We start from the raw sequence: 16,899 nt of genomic DNA on the forward strand, positions 1-16,899 counted from the left end.
CCTCCCCAGGGCTCCCCTCCCCCCTTCAGCCCCAGCCTGGCTCCAAGCCCCCGGGGTTGGGGTTCCCGGGGTGGGGGTGGGGAGGGGGTGGAGCTCCTGACCACTTCCCAGCCCTGGGTTAGGAAACGGAACCGGAGGAGGAGGAGGAGGAGGAGGAGAAGCCAAAACCTTCATCAGCTCAACCACAAAGTACAGAGGGGCAGAGGCCAAGGGGGGAGGAAGGAGCCAGGGCTTGGGGCTGGGGCCAGAGGAGCCTGGGGGCAGCTGCAGCAGCAGGAGACCCAGGAGCTGCCCCAGGAGTGCAGAAGCTGCCCCAGGAGTGCAGAAGCTGCCCCAGGAGCTGCCCCAGGAGCTGCCCCAGGAGTGCAGAAGCTGCCCCAGGAGCTGCCCCAGGAGTGCAGAAGTTGCCCCAGGAGCTGCCCCAGGAGTGCAGAAGCTGCCCCAGGAGCTGCCCCAGGAGTGCAGAAGTTGCTTCAGGAACTGCCCCAGCAGTGCAGGAGCTGCCCCAGGAGCTGCCCCAGGAGTGCAGAAGTTGCCCCAGGAGTGCAGAAGTTGCCCCAGGAGCTGCCCCAGGAGTGCAGAAGTTGCCCCAGGAGCTGCCCCAGGAGTGCAGAAGTTGCCCCAGGAGCTGCCCCAGGAGTGCAGAAGCTGCCCCAGGAGTGCAGAAGTTGCCCCAGGAGCTGCCCCAGGAGTGCAGAAGCTGCCCCAGGAGCTGCCCCAGGAGTGCAGAAGCTGCCCCAGGAGCTGCCCCAGGAGTGCAGAAGCTGCCCCAGGAGCTGCCCCAGGAGCAGCAGGATCTGCCCCAGCCCAGCTGCCCCCAGGGTGAGCTCTGGGTGCCTGCCCCAGGCTGTTCCTCACCTTCCACCTCCCCCCCCCAGGCCCTCAGTGCCCAGGCAGCAGCTTCCTGCCCTGTGCCCCTGGGGCCCCCTGCCCCTGGGCAGTGCCCCCAGGCTGGGCACAGGGAGGGGGAAAGAGCAGGGCCAGGAGAGGCTGAGGGGGCTGGGAAGGAGCTTTAATGACACAGAGGGCAAGAGGGAGGCTGCAGCCCCCCAGCAGCAGAGCCCCCAGGGGGGCACTGCCCGGCCTGGGTGCCAGCTCCTGGGGGCTGCTGGCAGCCTGGGCACAGCCTTTGGGCTCCAGGCTCCCAGCTGGAGCTGCAGGCAGCAAGGAAGGGCAGGCAGGAGGCCTGGGGGGGATCCTCCTCCCTGCTGAGCTCAGGGGGGGAGCAGGAAGCTGGCCCCAGGCTGCAGGGGGAGGCCCCCAGGGAGCTCCCCTGGAGCCCTTCCCCAGCCTGGAGCTGCTGCAGAGCCTCCAGGCAGCTCCCTGAGGCCTCACTGAGGCTCCTGGAAGGTCCTGAGGAGCTCCTCCTGCTCCTTGCTGATGGCCTGGAGGGAGAAAGAAGCAGCCCTGAGGTGAGCAGGAGGAGAGGAGGCTGAGGGAGACCTCACTGCCCCCTGAGGCTGGGAAGAGACCTCTAGAGCTCCTCCCTGCAGCCCCCCCAGGGGCAGCCCCAAAGCTGAGCTGGGCTGGGGGCAGCTCCCAACCCCCCCTGGGCAGCCTGGGCCAGGCTCTGCCCAGCCTCAGCAGCACCAATTGCTCCTCCTCTGCCCTCTCCCTCTCCCCTCTGGCACTTCCAAACCATCTCCCCTGGGCCTGCCCTGCTCCAACCTCTGTCCCCAGCTCTCTGCTCAGCTCTGGAAGCTCTCCAGGAGGTCTCCCTGCAGCCTTCTCTCCTCCAGGCTGAACTCTCCCAGCCCTGCCCCAGCCCTGCTGTGACCTCCTCTGCCCCTCTCCCCCAGGGCCCTGCCTGTGCTGAGGCCTCCAGAGCTGCCCCCAGCCCTGCAGGGCTCTCAGCAGAGCTCCAGGGGGGCACAATCCCCTCCCTGCCCCTGGGCTGCTGGGCACCAGCCCCAGGGCTCAGCTCCTCAGCCCCCAGCTCCTCATCCTCAGCTCCTCACCCCCTCCCTCCTCCCTCCTTACCTCCTCCCAACTCCTCCCTCCTTTCTCCCTCCCTCTTCCCTTCCTCCTCCCTCCCCCTCCTCTCCCCTTCCTCCCTCCCTCCTCCCTCCCTCTCCCCCTACCTCCTCCTTCCCTCCCTCCTCCTCTCCCCTCCCTCCCTCCTCCTCTCCCCTCTCTCCTCCCTCCCTCCCTCTCCCCCACCTCCTCCCCTCCTCCCTCCCTCCCTCCCCCTCCCTCTCCCCCACCTCCTCCCTCCTCCCTCCCTCCCTCCCTCCCTCCCTCTCCCCCACCTCCTCCCTCCCTCCTTCCCTCCCTCCCTCCCTCCCTCTCCCCCACCTCCTCTCCCCCCCAGCCCCCTCCTCACCTTCCAGGCCTCTCTGCGAGCCTGGATCTGCTGCTGCAGCTCCCTGACCCTGCCCCTGCCTGCCAGCACAGCCTCTGCCAGCTGCCTGCTCTCCTCCTCCTTCTCCCTCAGCACCCTCCTGAGGTAGGAGAGGTGCTTGAGCAGGAAGGGCACCTGGGCACTGCGGGCATCCTCCTCGGGGGCACCGCTGGGCCGCCTGGGGGGGAGGCAGAGCAGAGAGGAGGCTCAGAGACCCCCAGGGAACCACCACAGGGACCCCCAGGAGCTCAGCTCTGCCTGCTGCAGGGGGAAGGGAGCCCCTGGAGAGCAGCCCCTGCCCACCCCCCCCCTGCCCCCCAGCAGGGCTCCCCCAGGGGGCACAGTGCCCAGGGGGGGTTGGGAGCTCTCCACAACCTCTCTGGGCTCAGCCTGCTCCAGGCCCCCAGCAGCCTCCCCCCAAACAGCTTTCCCCCTCCTGGGCTCCACTCTGTGCCCCCTGGCCCTGGGCACCCCTGGGCAGCTGCCAGCCCCAGCCCCTTGCCCCCCCCCAGCCTTCAGCTCCCCTCTGGGGCTGCTCTCCTCCAGGCTCTCAGCCCCAGGCAGCTCTCAGCCTTTGCTCCAGGTCCCCTCAGCACCTTCCCAGCCCCCCCTGGACCCTCCCCAGCAGCTCTCCACCCCCCCCAGGCTCTGCTCTCTGCCAGCACAGGAAGCAGCCAGGGGCTGCAAGCCAGAGCTGGGCTGCAGCTCCCAGGGCTGAGAGAGCTCTGGGACCACAGCAGCAGAACTGGCAAGGCTCAGGGCTGGGCTGGGCTGAGCTGAGCTGAGCTGAGCTCCCTCCTGGCTGAGCTCCCTCCTGGCTGAGCTGGGCTGAGCTGACCTGAGCTCTCTCCCAGCTGGGCTGAGCTGAGCTGAGCTCCCTCTGCCCTCCCTGGGGGAAGCTGAGCACCCTGAGCAGGGAAGCCCCAGCAGGACCCCAGCTGGGGCAGGCTCAGCTCAATCTGCTCCCAGCAGCAGGACTCCAAAGCTCCCAGCTGGGAGCCTCCCAGAGGAGCAGAGCTCTGCCCCCTGCCTGCCCCCAGCCCCCTGCCCCCAGCCCCTCCTCCATACCAGGCAGGCTCCTGCTGCTCCTTGGCCTCCTCCACCAACCTGTCCAGGGAGTCAAAGAGCATCTCCAGCTTCCCTTCCTGCTTCACCTCCTGGATCTCCTCCTGGGAAGGACAGCACAGAGCTCCAGGGGGGCCAGGCCCAGGCCTCAGCCTGCCCAGCAGGGCCCTGGCCACCCCCAGGGGCTGAGTCTCCATCCCTGGAGCCGTGGTGCTGAGGGCCAGGGGCTTGGGGGTGCCCCTGGGGCACTGCTGGGGCTCAGCCTTGGGCTCCAGGGCCTGAAAGATCTCTTCCAAGCCAAACCACTCCAGGAGCCTACACCTGAGAGGCAAAGAAGCCCAGAGGGGGTGGAAGGGAACCCCCAAAGCTCACCCAGTCCAAGCCCCTGCAGCCCCCAGGGACAGCCCCAAGCTGAGGAAGTGAGCAGGAGGAAAGGAGGCTGAGGGAGACCTCACTGCCCCTGAGGCTGAGAAGAGACCTCCAGAGCTCCTCCCTGCAGCCCCCAGGGGCAGCCCCAAGCTGAGCTGGGCTGGGGCCAGCCCTGGGGGCAGCTCCCAACCCCCTCTGGGCAGCCTGGGCCAGGCTCTGCCCAGCCTCAGCAGCACCAATTGCTCCTCCTCTGCCCTCTCCCTCTCCCCTCTGGCACTTCCAAACCATCTCCCCTGCTCCTGCCCTGCTCCAACCTCTGTCCCCAGCTCTCTGCTCAGCTCTGGGAGCTCTCCAGGAGGTCTCCCTGCAGCCTTCTCTGCTCCAGGCTGAACTCTCCCAACCCTCCCAGCCCTGGTGTGGCCTCCTCTGCCCCTCTCCCCCAGCTCTCTGGGGGTCTGAGGACCTCCCTGGGGCCGCTCCCAGCCCTTGCCCCCTGCTGACCTTGATGGAGGCCTGCAGCTGGAAGAGGAACTGCTCATAGATGCTCCTGGTGACCTCGGGCTGCAGCTTGTAGAAGCAGCGATAGCAGCTGGCAAACCTCTCGTAGCTGCAGGGCAGAGGGCACAGGGGGCACTGCCAGGGCAGAGGGCGCAGGGGGCACTGCCAGGAGCCCCTGGGGCACGCTCAGGGGGGGCAGTGGCACTGCCAGGGCCCAGGTGGCACTGCCCGGGGCTCGGAGGGGGCACTGCTGGGGGCATGGAAGGGCACTGCCGGGGGCATGGAGGGGGCAGTGCCTGGGCACGGAGGTGGCACTGCCGGGGGGCACGGGGGAGGCACTGCCCGGGGCACGGAGAGGACACTGCCAGTGTCCAGCGGAGAGGTCGGCCAGGCCTCAGCGCCCCCCCGAGCGGCCCAGCCCGGCCCCGCCTCGCCCCCTCCTCACCTCCCGGCTGCCAGCAGCTTCTCCAGGACGGTGTTGACCACGGTGTCGAAGAGCTGGAGGCGGCTCGGTACCGCCGGCTCTGCCGGGCCCCCATCGCCGCCCCCCGCCGCCGCTTCCCCCTCCGCCGCCGTTCCGCTTCCCGCCGCCGCCATCGCCCAGCCGCCCGGCGGCCGCGCCGCCGCCTCCCATTGGCTGGCGCCGGGGCGGGGCGCTGCTGCCATTGGCGGGGAGGCAGCGAGCCCCGCCCACGAAGGTTGCGCATGCGCCGTGAGGAGCGTGGCGGCACGGCAGAGGCGCGGGTCATTATGCTGGGGGCGTGGCTAGGAACAACGGAGGCGTGGCTTAGGGCACCGGGGGCGGGGCCTAGGACGCCGCGGCGTGGCCGTGGGACGCAGCTCGGCTCCAGCCCCGGGCAGGAACTGGGTTGAAAGTGCTCAGTTTGGGTTAAAAACCCCGAAGTAAGGAAAAGCTGAAGGGGCTGAAGCGCTTCCTGTGCTGTCCCAAGGCTGAAAAGAGGGCGCTGGGCCCCCAGAGATGCAATAAATGGCCTCACTCCGGAGACCCCCAAGGAAACCCCCAGCTGGGTCCCACCGGGGCTCAGCCTGGGTCTCTGTCTGTCGGGGGGAGATCAACTCGAGCCTGGAGGGCTGCAAGGAGGGAGAGCATCCCACGTTCAGCTCAGAAAGAAGAGGAAAAAACCAATGCTGGAAGGTGAGGCCAGGCTGGGAGGGTTGGGGGAGTTCAGCCTGGAGGAGCAGAAGGCTCCAGGGGAGAGCTCCTGGAGAGCTCCCAGGGCTGAGCAGAGAGCTGGGGACAGAGGTTGGAGCAGGGCAGGAGCAGGGGAGATGGTTTGGAAGTGCCAGAGGGGAGAGGGGCTGGGGGATGAGGAGCTGAGCCCTGGGGCTGGTGCCCAGCAGCCCAGGGGCAGGGAGGGGATTGTGCCCCCCTGGAGCTCTGCTGAGAGCCCTGCAGGGCTGGGGGCAGCTCTGGAGGCCTCAGCACAGGCAGGGCCCTGGGGGAGAGGGGCAGAGGAGGCCACAGCAGGGCTGGAGGCCAGGCTGGGAGGGTTGGGGGAGTTCAGCCTGGAGGAGAGAAGGCTGCAGGGAGACCTCCTGGAGAGCTTCCAGAGCTGAGCAGAGAGCTGGGGACAGAGGTTGGAGCAGGGCAGAAGCAGGGGAGATGGTTTGGAAGTGCCAGAGGGGAGCTGGAGAGTGGAGAGGAGGAGCAATTGGTGCTGCTGAGGCTGGGCAGAGGGGTGGGAGATGCCCCCCAGGGCTGGCACCAGGAGGTTGGTTTAGAGCTCTGCTTGGGGCTGGCCCTGCTGGCTGCAGGGGGTTGGAGCTTTGGAGGTTGCCTTCAACCTCCCCTGGAGCTCTTTGACCCTCAAAGTCTTCGGGGCTGTGAGCAACCTGCTCCAGCTCAGGCTGCCCCTGGGGGCTGCAGAGGGCTTGGATGAACCTCAGGGTTTCCCTTCAACCCCCTCCCAGCCTGGGCTTCCCTGGAGCCCACCCCCCACCACCACCTCCAGCCAAGTGTCCACCTGAAGGTCTCTGAAGTTTATTAGTTGTCACAAACTCTGCTGGTTAAGAGGAACATCAAAGCTCGAAGGAAGTCTCTCCCCACCTCTGTGTGCTGGCTGCTGCTCACACTCCAAGCTGCTGCTGCTGCTGCTGCCACCTCTGGGGCCAGGCTGGAGCTGCCCCCAGCTGCTGCTGTTCACAGGGAGAGCCAAGTGGGGTCAGCAGCTGCACACCCACCGGCAGGACAGAGGAGCAGGGAGGAGAAGCCTGAACCCCACCCTCCCGAGGCTGCAGAAACCAGAGGTGGCCCTTCCAGAGCCTTTGCTGACTCAGCAGCCACCCCCATAAAGTGCATTGCAGCTCCCCAGCTCCTGCCCTGCAACCCCCCCCCAGCCCCCACCCTCCAGGGTCTGCCCCAGCAGCTGCCTGCTCTCCTTGCACCTCCAGCCCTCTCCTGCTGCAGAGGGTGGGACAGAGACCAAAGCCTCCAGCTGGAGCCAGCCACAGGGCTCAGCAGCATCAGGACCACAAGCAGGAGACTCCCCCTGGGCTGGGCAGAGCTCTGATCTCCCCTCTCAGGCACAACCCTCCTGGCACCAGGCCTGGGGGGCTGGCTGCCCCCCAGAGCCCAACCCCGAGGGGAGCTGAGAGCGGCACAGGGTGAAGCCCAAACCAACCTTCAGCTTCCTCCTCCTCCTCCTCCTCTTGCTTCACCTTTCCACTGCCACTTTGGCACAAGGCCACAGGCCTGAGCTTTCTGGAGGGTGCAGAGCCTGCTCCTGGCCCTGCCCCTTCCCCAGAGGGAGCTCTGAACCCCCAACCCCCCCAAAAGCATCACCCCCAGCGCTGCTGCACAGGAGGAACAGCAGCCCCAGGTCTGCCCTGGAGCAAAGCTCAGCCCCTGAGCCTTTATCTGGGGGAGGGGGGAGGCTGTTTTGTGTTCTCCCCACCCCCACCCAGGCTCAGTGCCCCCTGGAGCCAAGCACCCAAAGCTCCACCTTCCCTTTTTGTGCCTCAGGGTAGGGGGTGGGGAAGGGGGAAGGGGGAGAGGTGGCAGCAGCCACCCTGAACATGCAGCACAGGACACTCAACAAGGTTGAACAAGGCCACAGAACGACCACCCAGACCCCTCCCTCCCACCCCCCACCCCTCAGAAGCAGCTGTCCCTACAACCCCCAAACCCAGGGGGGAGGACCCAGGAGTTAGGTGGCACCAGGGCCCAAGCAGCTAAGGGCCAAAAGCAGCTCAGCTCAGCTCAGCTCAGCTCAGCTCCTCAGCCCCCTCCAGACCTTTTTTGGGGGGGGGGGACAAAGAGAAGGTTGCAAAAGGGAGAACAGAAAGCAGAGGAAGGGCTGCAAAGAACCCCCCCACCCCACCCCCAAAGGGGGCTTCTCACATCTTCTGGAGGGATCCAGGTTGGGGTAGAGGAAGGAGAGGGGGAGGGAAGGATGGGGCTGGAATCTGAGAGGAGCTCTGCTTGTGTCCAGCTTCCCAGAGGCTCCTCTGCAGCCTGGGAGAGCCTCTGCTGCTGCAGGGAGGAGGAAGGAGCTTGGCTCTGGGGAAGGTTTTGCACTTGGGGAAAAGCCAACAGCAAATAAACCTCAGAAGTGGCCAAGGAGGGCTTCAGGCCCTGCCCTGGGTGAAGAGGCACAGGTCCAAAAGGTCCTCAAGGGGTGTGGGGGGGGGGAGGGGAAAGGTTTGTTGTCATCTTCTCAGCAGCAGAACCTTGGGGTGAGGATGGAAGGGGGGAGGGCAAGGAGCTGCCTCTTCCCAAGGGCTCCCTGGGAGCCTTCCAGCCCAGCAGGGAATTCCTCCAAGCCCTTAACTCCTCCTTCCTGTGGCTCCTCTTGGGACTTTTCCCAACCACCCCAAAGGGCTCTGCAGTGGGCCAGTGCCAGGAGCTGGCTGCTCTTCAGCCCTCCCCTCCCTTCCCCTTCCCCTTCCCCTCCCCTTCCTCGTCCCAGCTCCTCGCTGTGACGCCGGCCCCTTAGGTGCTGCCCCTGCCCACCACCACCACCTCCTCCCTGGCCTTCTCCTGGCTCAGCTCCAGCCTCAGGAGGGTGGGGGAGGGTGAGGGGAAGGGGCTCAGGGTGGTCTGTGTCCCAAGCAGCTTCCTCTACCAGTGCCTGGAGTCCACCAGCTCTGGGCGCAGGCTCAGCTTCTTCAGGGTCTCGTAGCCGACGACGATGACGATGGTGGAGGGGGTGGCAGAGATGATCCTGGCAGAGAGGCCTTTGGTCAGCCCCCAGGGGCCTTCCTCTGCCAGCAGCTGCTTGAAGGTGAGGATGATGGAGCTCTTGCCTTCCACCTGCCAGGAGAAAAAGCCCAGCAACAGGGCAGGAATTGAGAGCTGGAGGACCTCAACCCTCACCCCGGCTCCCCGGCCCGGGCTGGGCTCCAACCCCCTGAGGGAAGGGCAGGGCCTGGGCTGGAGGTGGGGAAGGGGCTGGAAGAGGTTGCTCAGGGGGTGTGGAACCCTCTCTGGAGGAGCTCAAGGGGAGGTTGGATGAGGTCTGGGGGAAGGTTGAAGAGCAGCCAGCTCCTGGCACTGCCCATGGGAGAGCCTCAGGCTGAGCTCCCCCTCTGGATACCCCTGAGGGAAGGGCAGGGCCTGGGCTGGAGGTGGGGAAGAGATGGTGGTGGGGAAGGGGCTGGAAGAGGTTGCTCAGGGGGTGTGGAACCCACCCTGGTGGAGCTCAAGGGGAGGTTGGATGAGGTCTGGAGGAAGGTTGAAGAGCAGCCAGCTCCTGGCACTGCCCATGGGAGAGCCTTAGGCTGAGCTCCCCCTCTGGATATCCCTGAGGGAAGGGCAGGGCCTGGGCTGGAGGTGGGGAAGGGGCTGGAAGAGGTTGCTCAGGGGGTGAGGAACCCTCAAGGGGAGGTTGGATGAGGCCTGGGGGAAGGCTGAAGAGCAGCCAGCTCCTGGTGCTGCTCACTGGAGAGCCTCAGGCTGAGCTCCCCCTCTGGATATCCCTGAGGGAAGGGCAGGGCCTGGGCTGGAGGTGGGGAAGAGATGGTGGTGGGGAAGGGGCTGGAAGAGGTTGCTCAGGGGGTGTGGAACCCACCCTGGAGGAGCTCAAGGGGAGGTTGGATGAGGTTTGGGGGAAGGTTGAAGAGCAGCCAGCTCCTGGTGCTGCTCACTGGAGAGCCTCAGACTGAGCTCCCCCCCTGGACACCCCTGAGGGAAGGGCAGGGCCTGGGCTGGAGGTGGGGAAGGGGCTGGAAGAGGTTGCTCAGGGGGTGAGGAACCCTCAAGGGGAGGTTGGCTGAGGTCTGGAGGAAGGTTGAAGAGCAGCCAGCTCCTGGTGCTGCTCACTGGAGAGCCTCAGGCTGAGCTCCCCACCTGGATACCCCTGAGGGAAGGGCAGGGCCTGGGCTGGAGGTGGGGAAGGGGCTGGAAGAGGTTGCTCAGGGGGTGAGGAACCCTCAAGGGGAGGTTGGATGAGGTCTGGAGGAAGGCTGAAGAGCAGCCAGCTCCTGGTGCTGCTCACTGGAGAGCCTCAGGCTGAGCTTTGGGGAGGTTGGGAAAGGCCTAAGGGGAGGCAGAGGAGGAGTTCAGGCTTGGAGGAATCCCTGCTGGCAGGGTTGGGGTCCAGGGAGGCCTTGGGAAGGGGCTTGGGGTGCCAGGGAGAGGTGGGGATGGGACCAGGCTGGATTGGGAGGGGGCAGGAGGAGGAAACTCTGCCCCAAGGAGGGGGAGGAGGAACTGGAAGCCTCCCTGGAGGAGCTCAGGGGGAGGTTGGCTGAGGCCTGGGGGAAGCTGGGCTGGGGGCAGGTCAGAGGTCAGCCAGGGCAGGGGGCTTGGAGCTGGCTGATCATCAGCTTGGGGCTGGATGACCACCAAGGCCCCTTCCAACCCCAGGGAGCAAGGGGCAGGAGAGGAGGAAATGGCCTCAGGGTTGCCCCAGGGGAGAGCAGAAGAAACTTCTGCCCTGGAAGGGCTTCTGCAAGCCTGGCCCAGGCTGCCCAGGGAGGGAGGTGGCTGAATGCCCACCCCTGGGGGGCTTTGCAGGGGTGCTGAGGGCTGAGCCCCAGCCCTGGGGAGGGCAAGGGCTGAGCCCCAGGGCCTGGGGGAGGGCAAGGGCTGAGCCCCAGGCCCAGGGGGAGGGCTGAGCCCTGGGGGAGGGCAAGGGCTGAGCCCCAGGGCCTGGGGGAGGGCAAGGGCTGAGCCCCAGGCCCAGGGGGAGGGCAAGGGCTGAGCCCCAGGCCCAGGGGGAGGGCTGAGCCCTGGGGGAGGGCAAGGGCTGAGCCCCAGGCCCTGGGGGAGGGCAAGGGCTGAGCCCCAGGCCCAGGGGGAGGGCAAGGGCTGAGCCCCAGGCCCAGGGGGAGGGCTGAGCCCTGGGGGAGGGCAAGGGCTGAGCCCCAGGGCCTGGGGGAGGGCAAGGGCTGAGCCCCAGGCCCTGGGGGAGGGCTGAGCCCTGGGGGAGGGCAAGGGCTGAGCCCCAGGCCCTGGGGGAGGGCTGAGCCCTGGGGAGGGCAAGGGCTGAGCCCCAGGCCCAGGGGGAGGGCAAGGGCTGAGCCCCAGGCCCAGGGGGAGGGCAAGGGCTGAGCCCTGGGGAGGGCAAGGGCTGAGCCCCAGGCCCTGGGGGAGGGCAAGGGCTGAGCCCCAGGCCTAGGGGGAGGGCTGAGCCCTGGGGGAGGGCAAGGGCTGAGCCCCAGGGCCTGGGGGAGGGCAAGGGCTGAGCCCCAGGCCCTGGGGGAGGGCTGAGCCCCAGCCTGGGGCTGGGGGAGCTGGAAGAGCTTCTCCCACCCCAGAGCCTCCTGGGTGGGCAGCAGCCAGGCCCAAGGCAGCCCTGGGCAGAGCCAGGGGGCTGCAAGCTGGCTCCAAAGGGCAGGGAGGGAGCCCCCCGGGGGGGGGGCAGGGGCCTGGCCAAGCTCTTACCTGCACCCTGGCCCTGACCACGTCCATGGGGTTGGTGAGGGTGGAGGCCGTGGCGGCCGCCAGGGGCCCCGAGATGGCCTGGAGCAGGAGGTGAGGACAGTCCCTGGGGGTGAGGCTGGAGAGCTGCTCTGGGGGGGGAGAGGCAGAGGCCAGGCTCGGGCAGGAGGCTGCTGCCAGGCCCTGGCAGCCGGCCCCAGGCCCCCAACCCACCCCCTGCTGCGGCAGGGACCAGGGCCTGGCACCACGGCCTGGCACCACGGAGCCCTGCACAGCCTGGCACCACGGCCTGGCACCACGGAGCCCTGCACAGCCCCCTGCACAGCCTGGCACCACGGAGCCCTGCACAGCCTGGCACCATGGCCTGGCACCATAGACCCCTGCACAGCCTGGCACCACGGAGCCCTGCACAGCCTGGCACCACGGCCTGGCACCATGGACCCCTGCACAGCCTGGCACCACAGCCTGGCACCACAGAGCCCTGCACAGCCTGGCACCACGGAGCCCTGCACAGCCTGGCACCATGGACCCCTGCACAGCCTGGCATCACGGAGCCCTGCACAGCCTGGCACCACGGCCTGGCACCATGGACCCCTGCACAGCCTGGCACCACAGCCTGGCACCATGGACCCCTGCACAGCCTGGCACCACAGCCTGGCACCATAGCCTGGCACCACGGACCCCTGCACAGCCTGGCACCACAGCCTGGCACCACGGAGCCCTGCACAGCCTGGCACCAGGGATCCCTACACAGCCCCTTCTTTGGGCTCTGGCTGCAGGGAGGAGCTCTGAAGCTCTCTTCCAACCCACTCCCTGGTTCCACCTCAGTGGGAGGCAGCCCCTACCAGCCCCTAACCCCTGCTCCTGTGCCAAGCTGCCTCCCACCCCCTCCTCACCTCCTTTCCTTGGGGGGCAAAACCTGTTCAGATCCACCCCCTGCTGCCCCCCCCAGTGCCAAACTGTGCCAGCCAAGAGCCTGGGGGCAGCAGGAGGCAGAACCTAAAGCCCTCTGGGTTCAGACCTTTCAACCCTCCAGCCCCTAACCCCTGCTCCTGTGCCAAGCTGCCTCCCTCCCCCCTCCCCCTGCCCCGCTCCTATCCGCGGTGGAGCCGAAACTCCGCCGGGACCTCCCCCCTGCTGCCCCCCCAGTGCCAAACTGTGCCAGCCAAAAGCCTGGGGGCAGCAGGAGGCAGCCAGAACCCAAACCCCTCCAAGCATCTGGGTTCAGTCCTTTCAACCCCCCCTGCCCCTGCCCCAAGCTGCCTCCCTCCCCCTCCCCACTGCCCCGCTCCTATCTGCGGCGGAGCCACAACCCCGCCGGGACCTCCCCCCTGCTGCCCCCCCCCAGTGCCAAACTGTGCCAGCCAAGAGCCTGGGGGCAGCAGGAGGCAGAACCTAAAGCCCTCTGGGTTCAGACCTTTCAACCCTCCAGCCCCTAACCCCTGCCCCAAGCTGCCTCCCTCCCCTTCCCCCTGCCCCGCTCCTATCCGCGGCGGAGCCGAAACCCACTGGGACCTCCCCCCGCTCCCCCCCCAGTGCCAAACTGTGCCAGCCAAGAGCCTGGGGGCAGCAGGAGGCAGCCAGAACCCAAACCCCTCCAAGCATCTGGGTTCAGTCCTTTCAACCCCCCCCAGCCCCTGCCCCTGCCCCAAGCTGCCTCCCTCCCCCTCCCCCTGCCCCGCTCCTATCTGCGGCGGAGCCGAAACTCCGCCGGGACCTCCCCCCTGCCGCCCCCCCCAGTGCCAAACTGTGCCAGCCAAGAGCCTGGGGCCAGCAGGAGGCAGCCAGAACCTAAAGCCCTCTGGGTTCAGTCCTTTCAACCCCCCCAGCCCCTAACCCCTGCCCCAAGCTACCTCCCACCCCCTCCTCACCTCCTTTCCAGGGGGCAAAACCTGTTCAGGATCCACCCCCTGCTGCCCCCCCAGTGCCAAACTGTGCCAGCCAAGAGCCTGGGGGCAGCAGGAGGCAGCCAGAACCCCAACCCCCCCTTGCCTAAAGCCTTTCAACCCCCCCCTGCCCCTGCCCCAAGCTGCCTCCCTCCCCTCCCCCTGCCCCGCTCCTATCTGCGGCGGAGCCGAAACTCCACCGGGACCTCCCCCCTGCTGCCCCCCCAGTGCCAAACTGTGCCAGCCAAGAGCCTGGGGGCAGCAGGAGGCAGCCAGAACCCAAACCCCTCCAAGCATCTGGGTTCAGTCCTTCCAACCCCCCCTGCCCCAAGCTGCCTCCCTCCCCCTCCCCCTGCCCCGCTCCTATCCGCGGCGGAGCCGCAACCCCGCTGGGACCTCCCCCCTGCTGCCCCCCCCAGTGCCAAACTGTGCCAGCCAAGAGCCTGGGGGCAGCAGGAGGCAGCCAGAACCCCAACCCCCCTTGCCTAAAGCCTTTCAACCCCCCCTGCCCCTGCCCCAAGCTGCCTCCCTCCCCCCTCCCCCTGCCCCGCTCCTATCCGCGGCGGAGCCGCAACCCCGCCGGGACCTCCCCCCTGCTGCCCCCCCAGTGCCAAACTGTGCCAGCCAAGAGCCTGGGGGCAGCAGGAGGCAGAACCTAAAGCCCTCTGGGTTCAGACCTTTCAACCCTCCAGCCCCCAACCCCTGCTCCTGCCCCAAGCTGCCTCCCACCCCCTCCTCACCTCCTTTCCTTGGGGGGCAAAACCTGTTCAGGATCCACCCCCTGCTGCCCCCACAGTGCCAAACTGTGCCAGCCAAGAGCCTGGGGGCAGCAGGAGGCAGACAGAACCCAAACCCCTCCAAGCATCTGGGTTCAGTCCTTTCAACCCCCCCTGCCCCTGCCCCAAGCTGCCTCCCTCCCCCCTCCCCCTGCCCCGCTCCTATCCGCGGCGGAGCCGCAACCCCGCCGGGACCTCCCCCCTGCTGCCCCCCCCAGTGCCAAACTGTGCCAGCCAAGAGCCTGGGGGCAGCAGGAGGCAGCCAGAACCCAAACCCCTCCAAGCATCTGGGTTCAGTCCTTCCAACCCCCCCTGCCCCTGCCCCAAGCTGCCTCCCTCCCCCTTCCCCTGCCCTGCTCCTATCCGCGGCGGAGCCGAAACCCACTGGGACCTCCCCACTGCTGCCCCCCCAGTGCCAAACTGTGCCAGCCAAGAGCCTGGGGGCAGCAGGAGGCAGCCAGAACCCCAACCCCTCCTTGCCTAAAGCCCTCTGGGTTCAGTCCTTTCAACCCCCCCAGCCCCTAACCCCTGCCCCAAGCTGCCTCCCACCCCCTCCTCACCTCCTTTCCTTGGGGGGCAAAACCTGTTCAGGATCCACCCCCTGCTGCCCCCCCAGTGCCAAACTGTGCCAGCCAAGAGCCTGGGGGCAGCAGGAGGCAGAACCTAAAGCCCTCTGGGTTCAGACCTTTCAACCCTCCAGCCCCTAACCCCTGCCCCTGCCCCAAGCTGCCTCCCTCCCCCTTCCCCCTGCCCCGCTCCTATCTGCGGCGGAGCCGCAACCCCGCCGGGACCTCCCCCCTGCTGCCCCCCCCAGTGCCAAACTGTGCCAGCCAAGAGCCTGGGGGCAGCAGGAGGCAGACAGAACCCAAACCCCTCCAAGCATCTGGGTTCAGTCCTTTCAACCCCCCCCCAGCCCCTGCCCCTGCCCCAAGCTGCCTCCCTCCCCCTCCCCCTGTCCCGCTCCTATCCACGGCGGAGCCTCAACCCCGCTGGGACCTCCCCACTGCTGCCCCCCCCAGTGCCAAACTGTGCCAGCCAAGAGCCTGGGGGCAGCAGGAGGCAGCCAGAACCCCACCCCCCCCTTGCCTAAAGCCTTTCAACCCCCCCTGCCCCTGCCCCAAGCTGCCTCCCTCCCCCTCCCCCTGCCCCGCTCCTATCCGCGGCGGAGCCACAACCCCGCCGGGACCTCCCCCCTCCTGCCCCCCCAGTGCCAAACTGTGCCAGCCAAGAGCCTGGGGGCAGCAGGAGGCAGACAGAACCCAAACCCCTCCAAGCATCTGGGTTCAGTCCTTTCAACCCCCCCCAGCCCCTGCCCCTGCCCCAAGCTGCCTCCCTCCCCCTCCCCCTGTCCCGCTCCTATCCACGGCGGAGCCTCAACCCCGCTGGGACCTCCCCACTGCTGCCCCCCCCAGTGCCAAACTGTGCCAGCCAAGAGCCTGGGGGCAGCAGGAGGCAGCCAGAACCCCAACCCCCCCTTGCCTAAAGCCTTTCAACCCCCCCTGCCCCTGCCCCAAGCTGCCTCCCTCCCCCTCCCCCTGCCCCGCTCCTATCCGCGGCGGAGCCACAACCCCGCCGGGACCTCCCCCCTCCTGCCCCCCCAGTGCCAAACTGTGCCAGCCAAGAGCCTGGGGGCAGCAGGAGGCAGACAGAACCCAAACCCCTCCAAGCATCTGGGTTCAGTCCTTCCAACCCTCCCTGCCCCAAGCTGCCTCCCACCCCCTCCTCACCTCCTTTCCTTGGGGGGCAAAACCTGTTCAGGATCCACCCCCTGCTGCCCCCCCAGTGCCAAACTGTGCCAGCCAAGAGCCTGGGGGCAGCAGGAGGCAGCCAGAACCCCAACCCCCCCTTGCCTAAAGCCCTCTGGGTTCAGACCTTTCAACCCTCCAGCCCCTAACCCCTGCCCCAAGCTGCCTCCCTCCCCCTCCCCCTGCCCCGCTCCTATCCGCGGCGGAGCCACAACCCCGCCGGGACCTCCCCCCTGCTGCCCCCCCCAGTGCCAAACTGTGCCAGCCAAGAGCCTGGGGGCAGCAGGAGGCAGCCAGAACCCCAACCCCCCCTTGCCTCAAGCCTTTCAACCCCCCCCTGCCCCTGCCCCAAGCTGCCTCCCTCCCCCTTCCCCTGCCCCGCTCCTATCCGCGGCGGAGCCGCAACCCCGCCGGGACCTCCCCCCCCGCTCCCCTCCCACCCCTCCCCAGCCCCCTCCCCCCGCCCCTCACCAGCATAGAAGTGGTAGAACGGCCACCAGACGGCGCTGTTGGGGATGTAGGTGAGCAGGGAGGCCACGTAGCCGCGGTAGAAGCCCCGCAGGCCGTCGGCCCTGAAGATCTGCAGGATGATGTCCTTGGTCTGGCCGCAGAGCGGCAGCCTGCCGCCGGCCTGCCGCTGCCTCACCCGGAACCTGCCCATGCTCTCCCCCTTCCTCTGCATCATCAGGTGCTGGGAGACCACATCAATGGGCACAGTGATGCTCTGGGCCACCAGGGAGGCCGAGCCCCCAGCCACCAGGGACTTGACGGCGTTGCTGTCGCTGTAGCGGGCGACGTACTTGCGGGTCAGCTCGTAGGTGGTGACGTAGCACTGGCCCGAGATGAGGGTGAAGGTGTTGACCAGGAAGCCCCTGTAGAGGCCAGCAGCCCCTTCTGTCCTCAGGATCTTCACAAAGGCATCAAAGGTGCCCTGGTAGAGGCTCTTGCCCTTCTGCACCTGCAGGCGGGTGCGGATCAGGGTGAAGGGGTAGACGCTGACCCTGATGGCCATGGTCATGCAGATGCCCAAGAGGTAGAACTTCCTCTTGTCCAGGTGCTCCCACTCGATGATGGGGATGTTCCTCTTGTCCTCCATGGCTCCCGCCGCTGGGGGGCGCTGCCGGGCTCCCCAACCCCCCCCCCCCAACCCCTCCCCCCCTCCTCCGAGCAAAGCGGTGGCCGAAGGGCTGAGCCCCGACCTGGAGGGCACCAAGAGCTCTGCAGGGGCCGTGGGGGGGCCTCAGGAAGCTTCCTCCCCCCAGCTCCTCCTGGTGCTGCTGGGGGGGCTGGGGGCAGCCTCTGGTTGCTCCTCCTGGTGCTGCTGGGGGGCTGGGGGCAGCCTCCGGTGTCCCCCCCAGGGGCGGCCGGAGCCGGG

At 67.9% G+C, this 16,899-nt stretch overlaps 2 protein-coding genes across 2 annotated transcripts; both read right to left on the reverse strand.

Moving 5' to 3' along the window:
* Positions 1-1,331: 1,331 nt before the first annotated feature.
* PMF1 (polyamine modulated factor 1) lies at positions 1,332-4,870 on the reverse strand. The gene is made up of 5 exons (XM_054179378.1): positions 4,719-4,870; positions 4,277-4,382; positions 3,410-3,510; positions 2,324-2,519; positions 1,332-1,385 (listed from the first exon to the last, which is right to left on the reverse strand). The coding sequence occupies exons 1-5, from the start codon at positions 4,868-4,870 to the stop codon at positions 1,332-1,334; spliced, it is 609 nt and encodes a 202-aa protein (XP_054035353.1).
* A 3,444-nt stretch (positions 4,871-8,314) lies between these two features.
* On the reverse strand, positions 8,315-16,626 carry SLC25A44 (solute carrier family 25 member 44). Its single transcript, XM_054179379.1, has 3 exons — positions 15,996-16,626; positions 11,121-11,290; positions 8,315-8,546 (listed from the first exon to the last, which is right to left on the reverse strand). Exons 1-3 carry the CDS (start codon positions 16,618-16,620, stop codon positions 8,355-8,357), a joined length of 987 nt encoding a protein of 328 aa, XP_054035354.1. The 5' UTR covers positions 16,621-16,626; the 3' UTR covers positions 8,315-8,354.
* Positions 16,627-16,899: the final 273 nt, after the last annotated feature.

Source organism: Dryobates pubescens, unplaced genomic scaffold (assembly GCF_014839835.1).
Source record: "Dryobates pubescens isolate bDryPub1 unplaced genomic scaffold, bDryPub1.pri scaffold_151_arrow_ctg1, whole genome shotgun sequence".
Classification (NCBI taxonomy): Eukaryota; Metazoa; Chordata; class Aves; order Piciformes; family Picidae; genus Dryobates; species Dryobates pubescens.

What these genes read in the sequence shown, in the direction of transcription:
- PMF1 (XM_054179378.1), bottom strand. Translation starts at nt 4,870, where the DNA reads ATGGCGGCGGCGGGAAGCGGAACGGCGGCGGAGGGGGAAGCGGCGGCG. An exon ending in AAGCTGCTGGCAGCCGGGAG is followed by an intron (nt 4,383 to 4,718) that starts GTGAGGAGGGGG and finishes TCTGCCCTGCAG; the next exon opens with CTACGAGAGGTTTGCCAGCT. An exon ending in CTCGCAGAGAGGCCTGGAAG is followed by an intron (nt 1,386 to 2,323) that starts GTGAGGAGGGGG and finishes TTCTCCCTCCAG; the next exon opens with GCCATCAGCAAGGAGCAGGA.
- SLC25A44 (XM_054179379.1), bottom strand. Translation starts at nt 16,620, where the DNA reads ATGGAGGACAAGAGGAACATCCCCATCATCGAGTGGGAGCACCTGGAC. An exon ending in GTTCTACCACTTCTATGCTG is followed by an intron (nt 11,291 to 15,995) that starts GTGAGGGGCGGG and finishes AGGGCCTGGCAG; the next exon opens with CAGCCTCCTGCCCGAGCCTG. An exon ending in TGGTCAGGGCCAGGGTGCAG is followed by an intron (nt 8,547 to 11,120) that starts GTAAGAGCTTGG and finishes TTCTCCTGGCAG; the next exon opens with GTGGAAGGCAAGAGCTCCAT.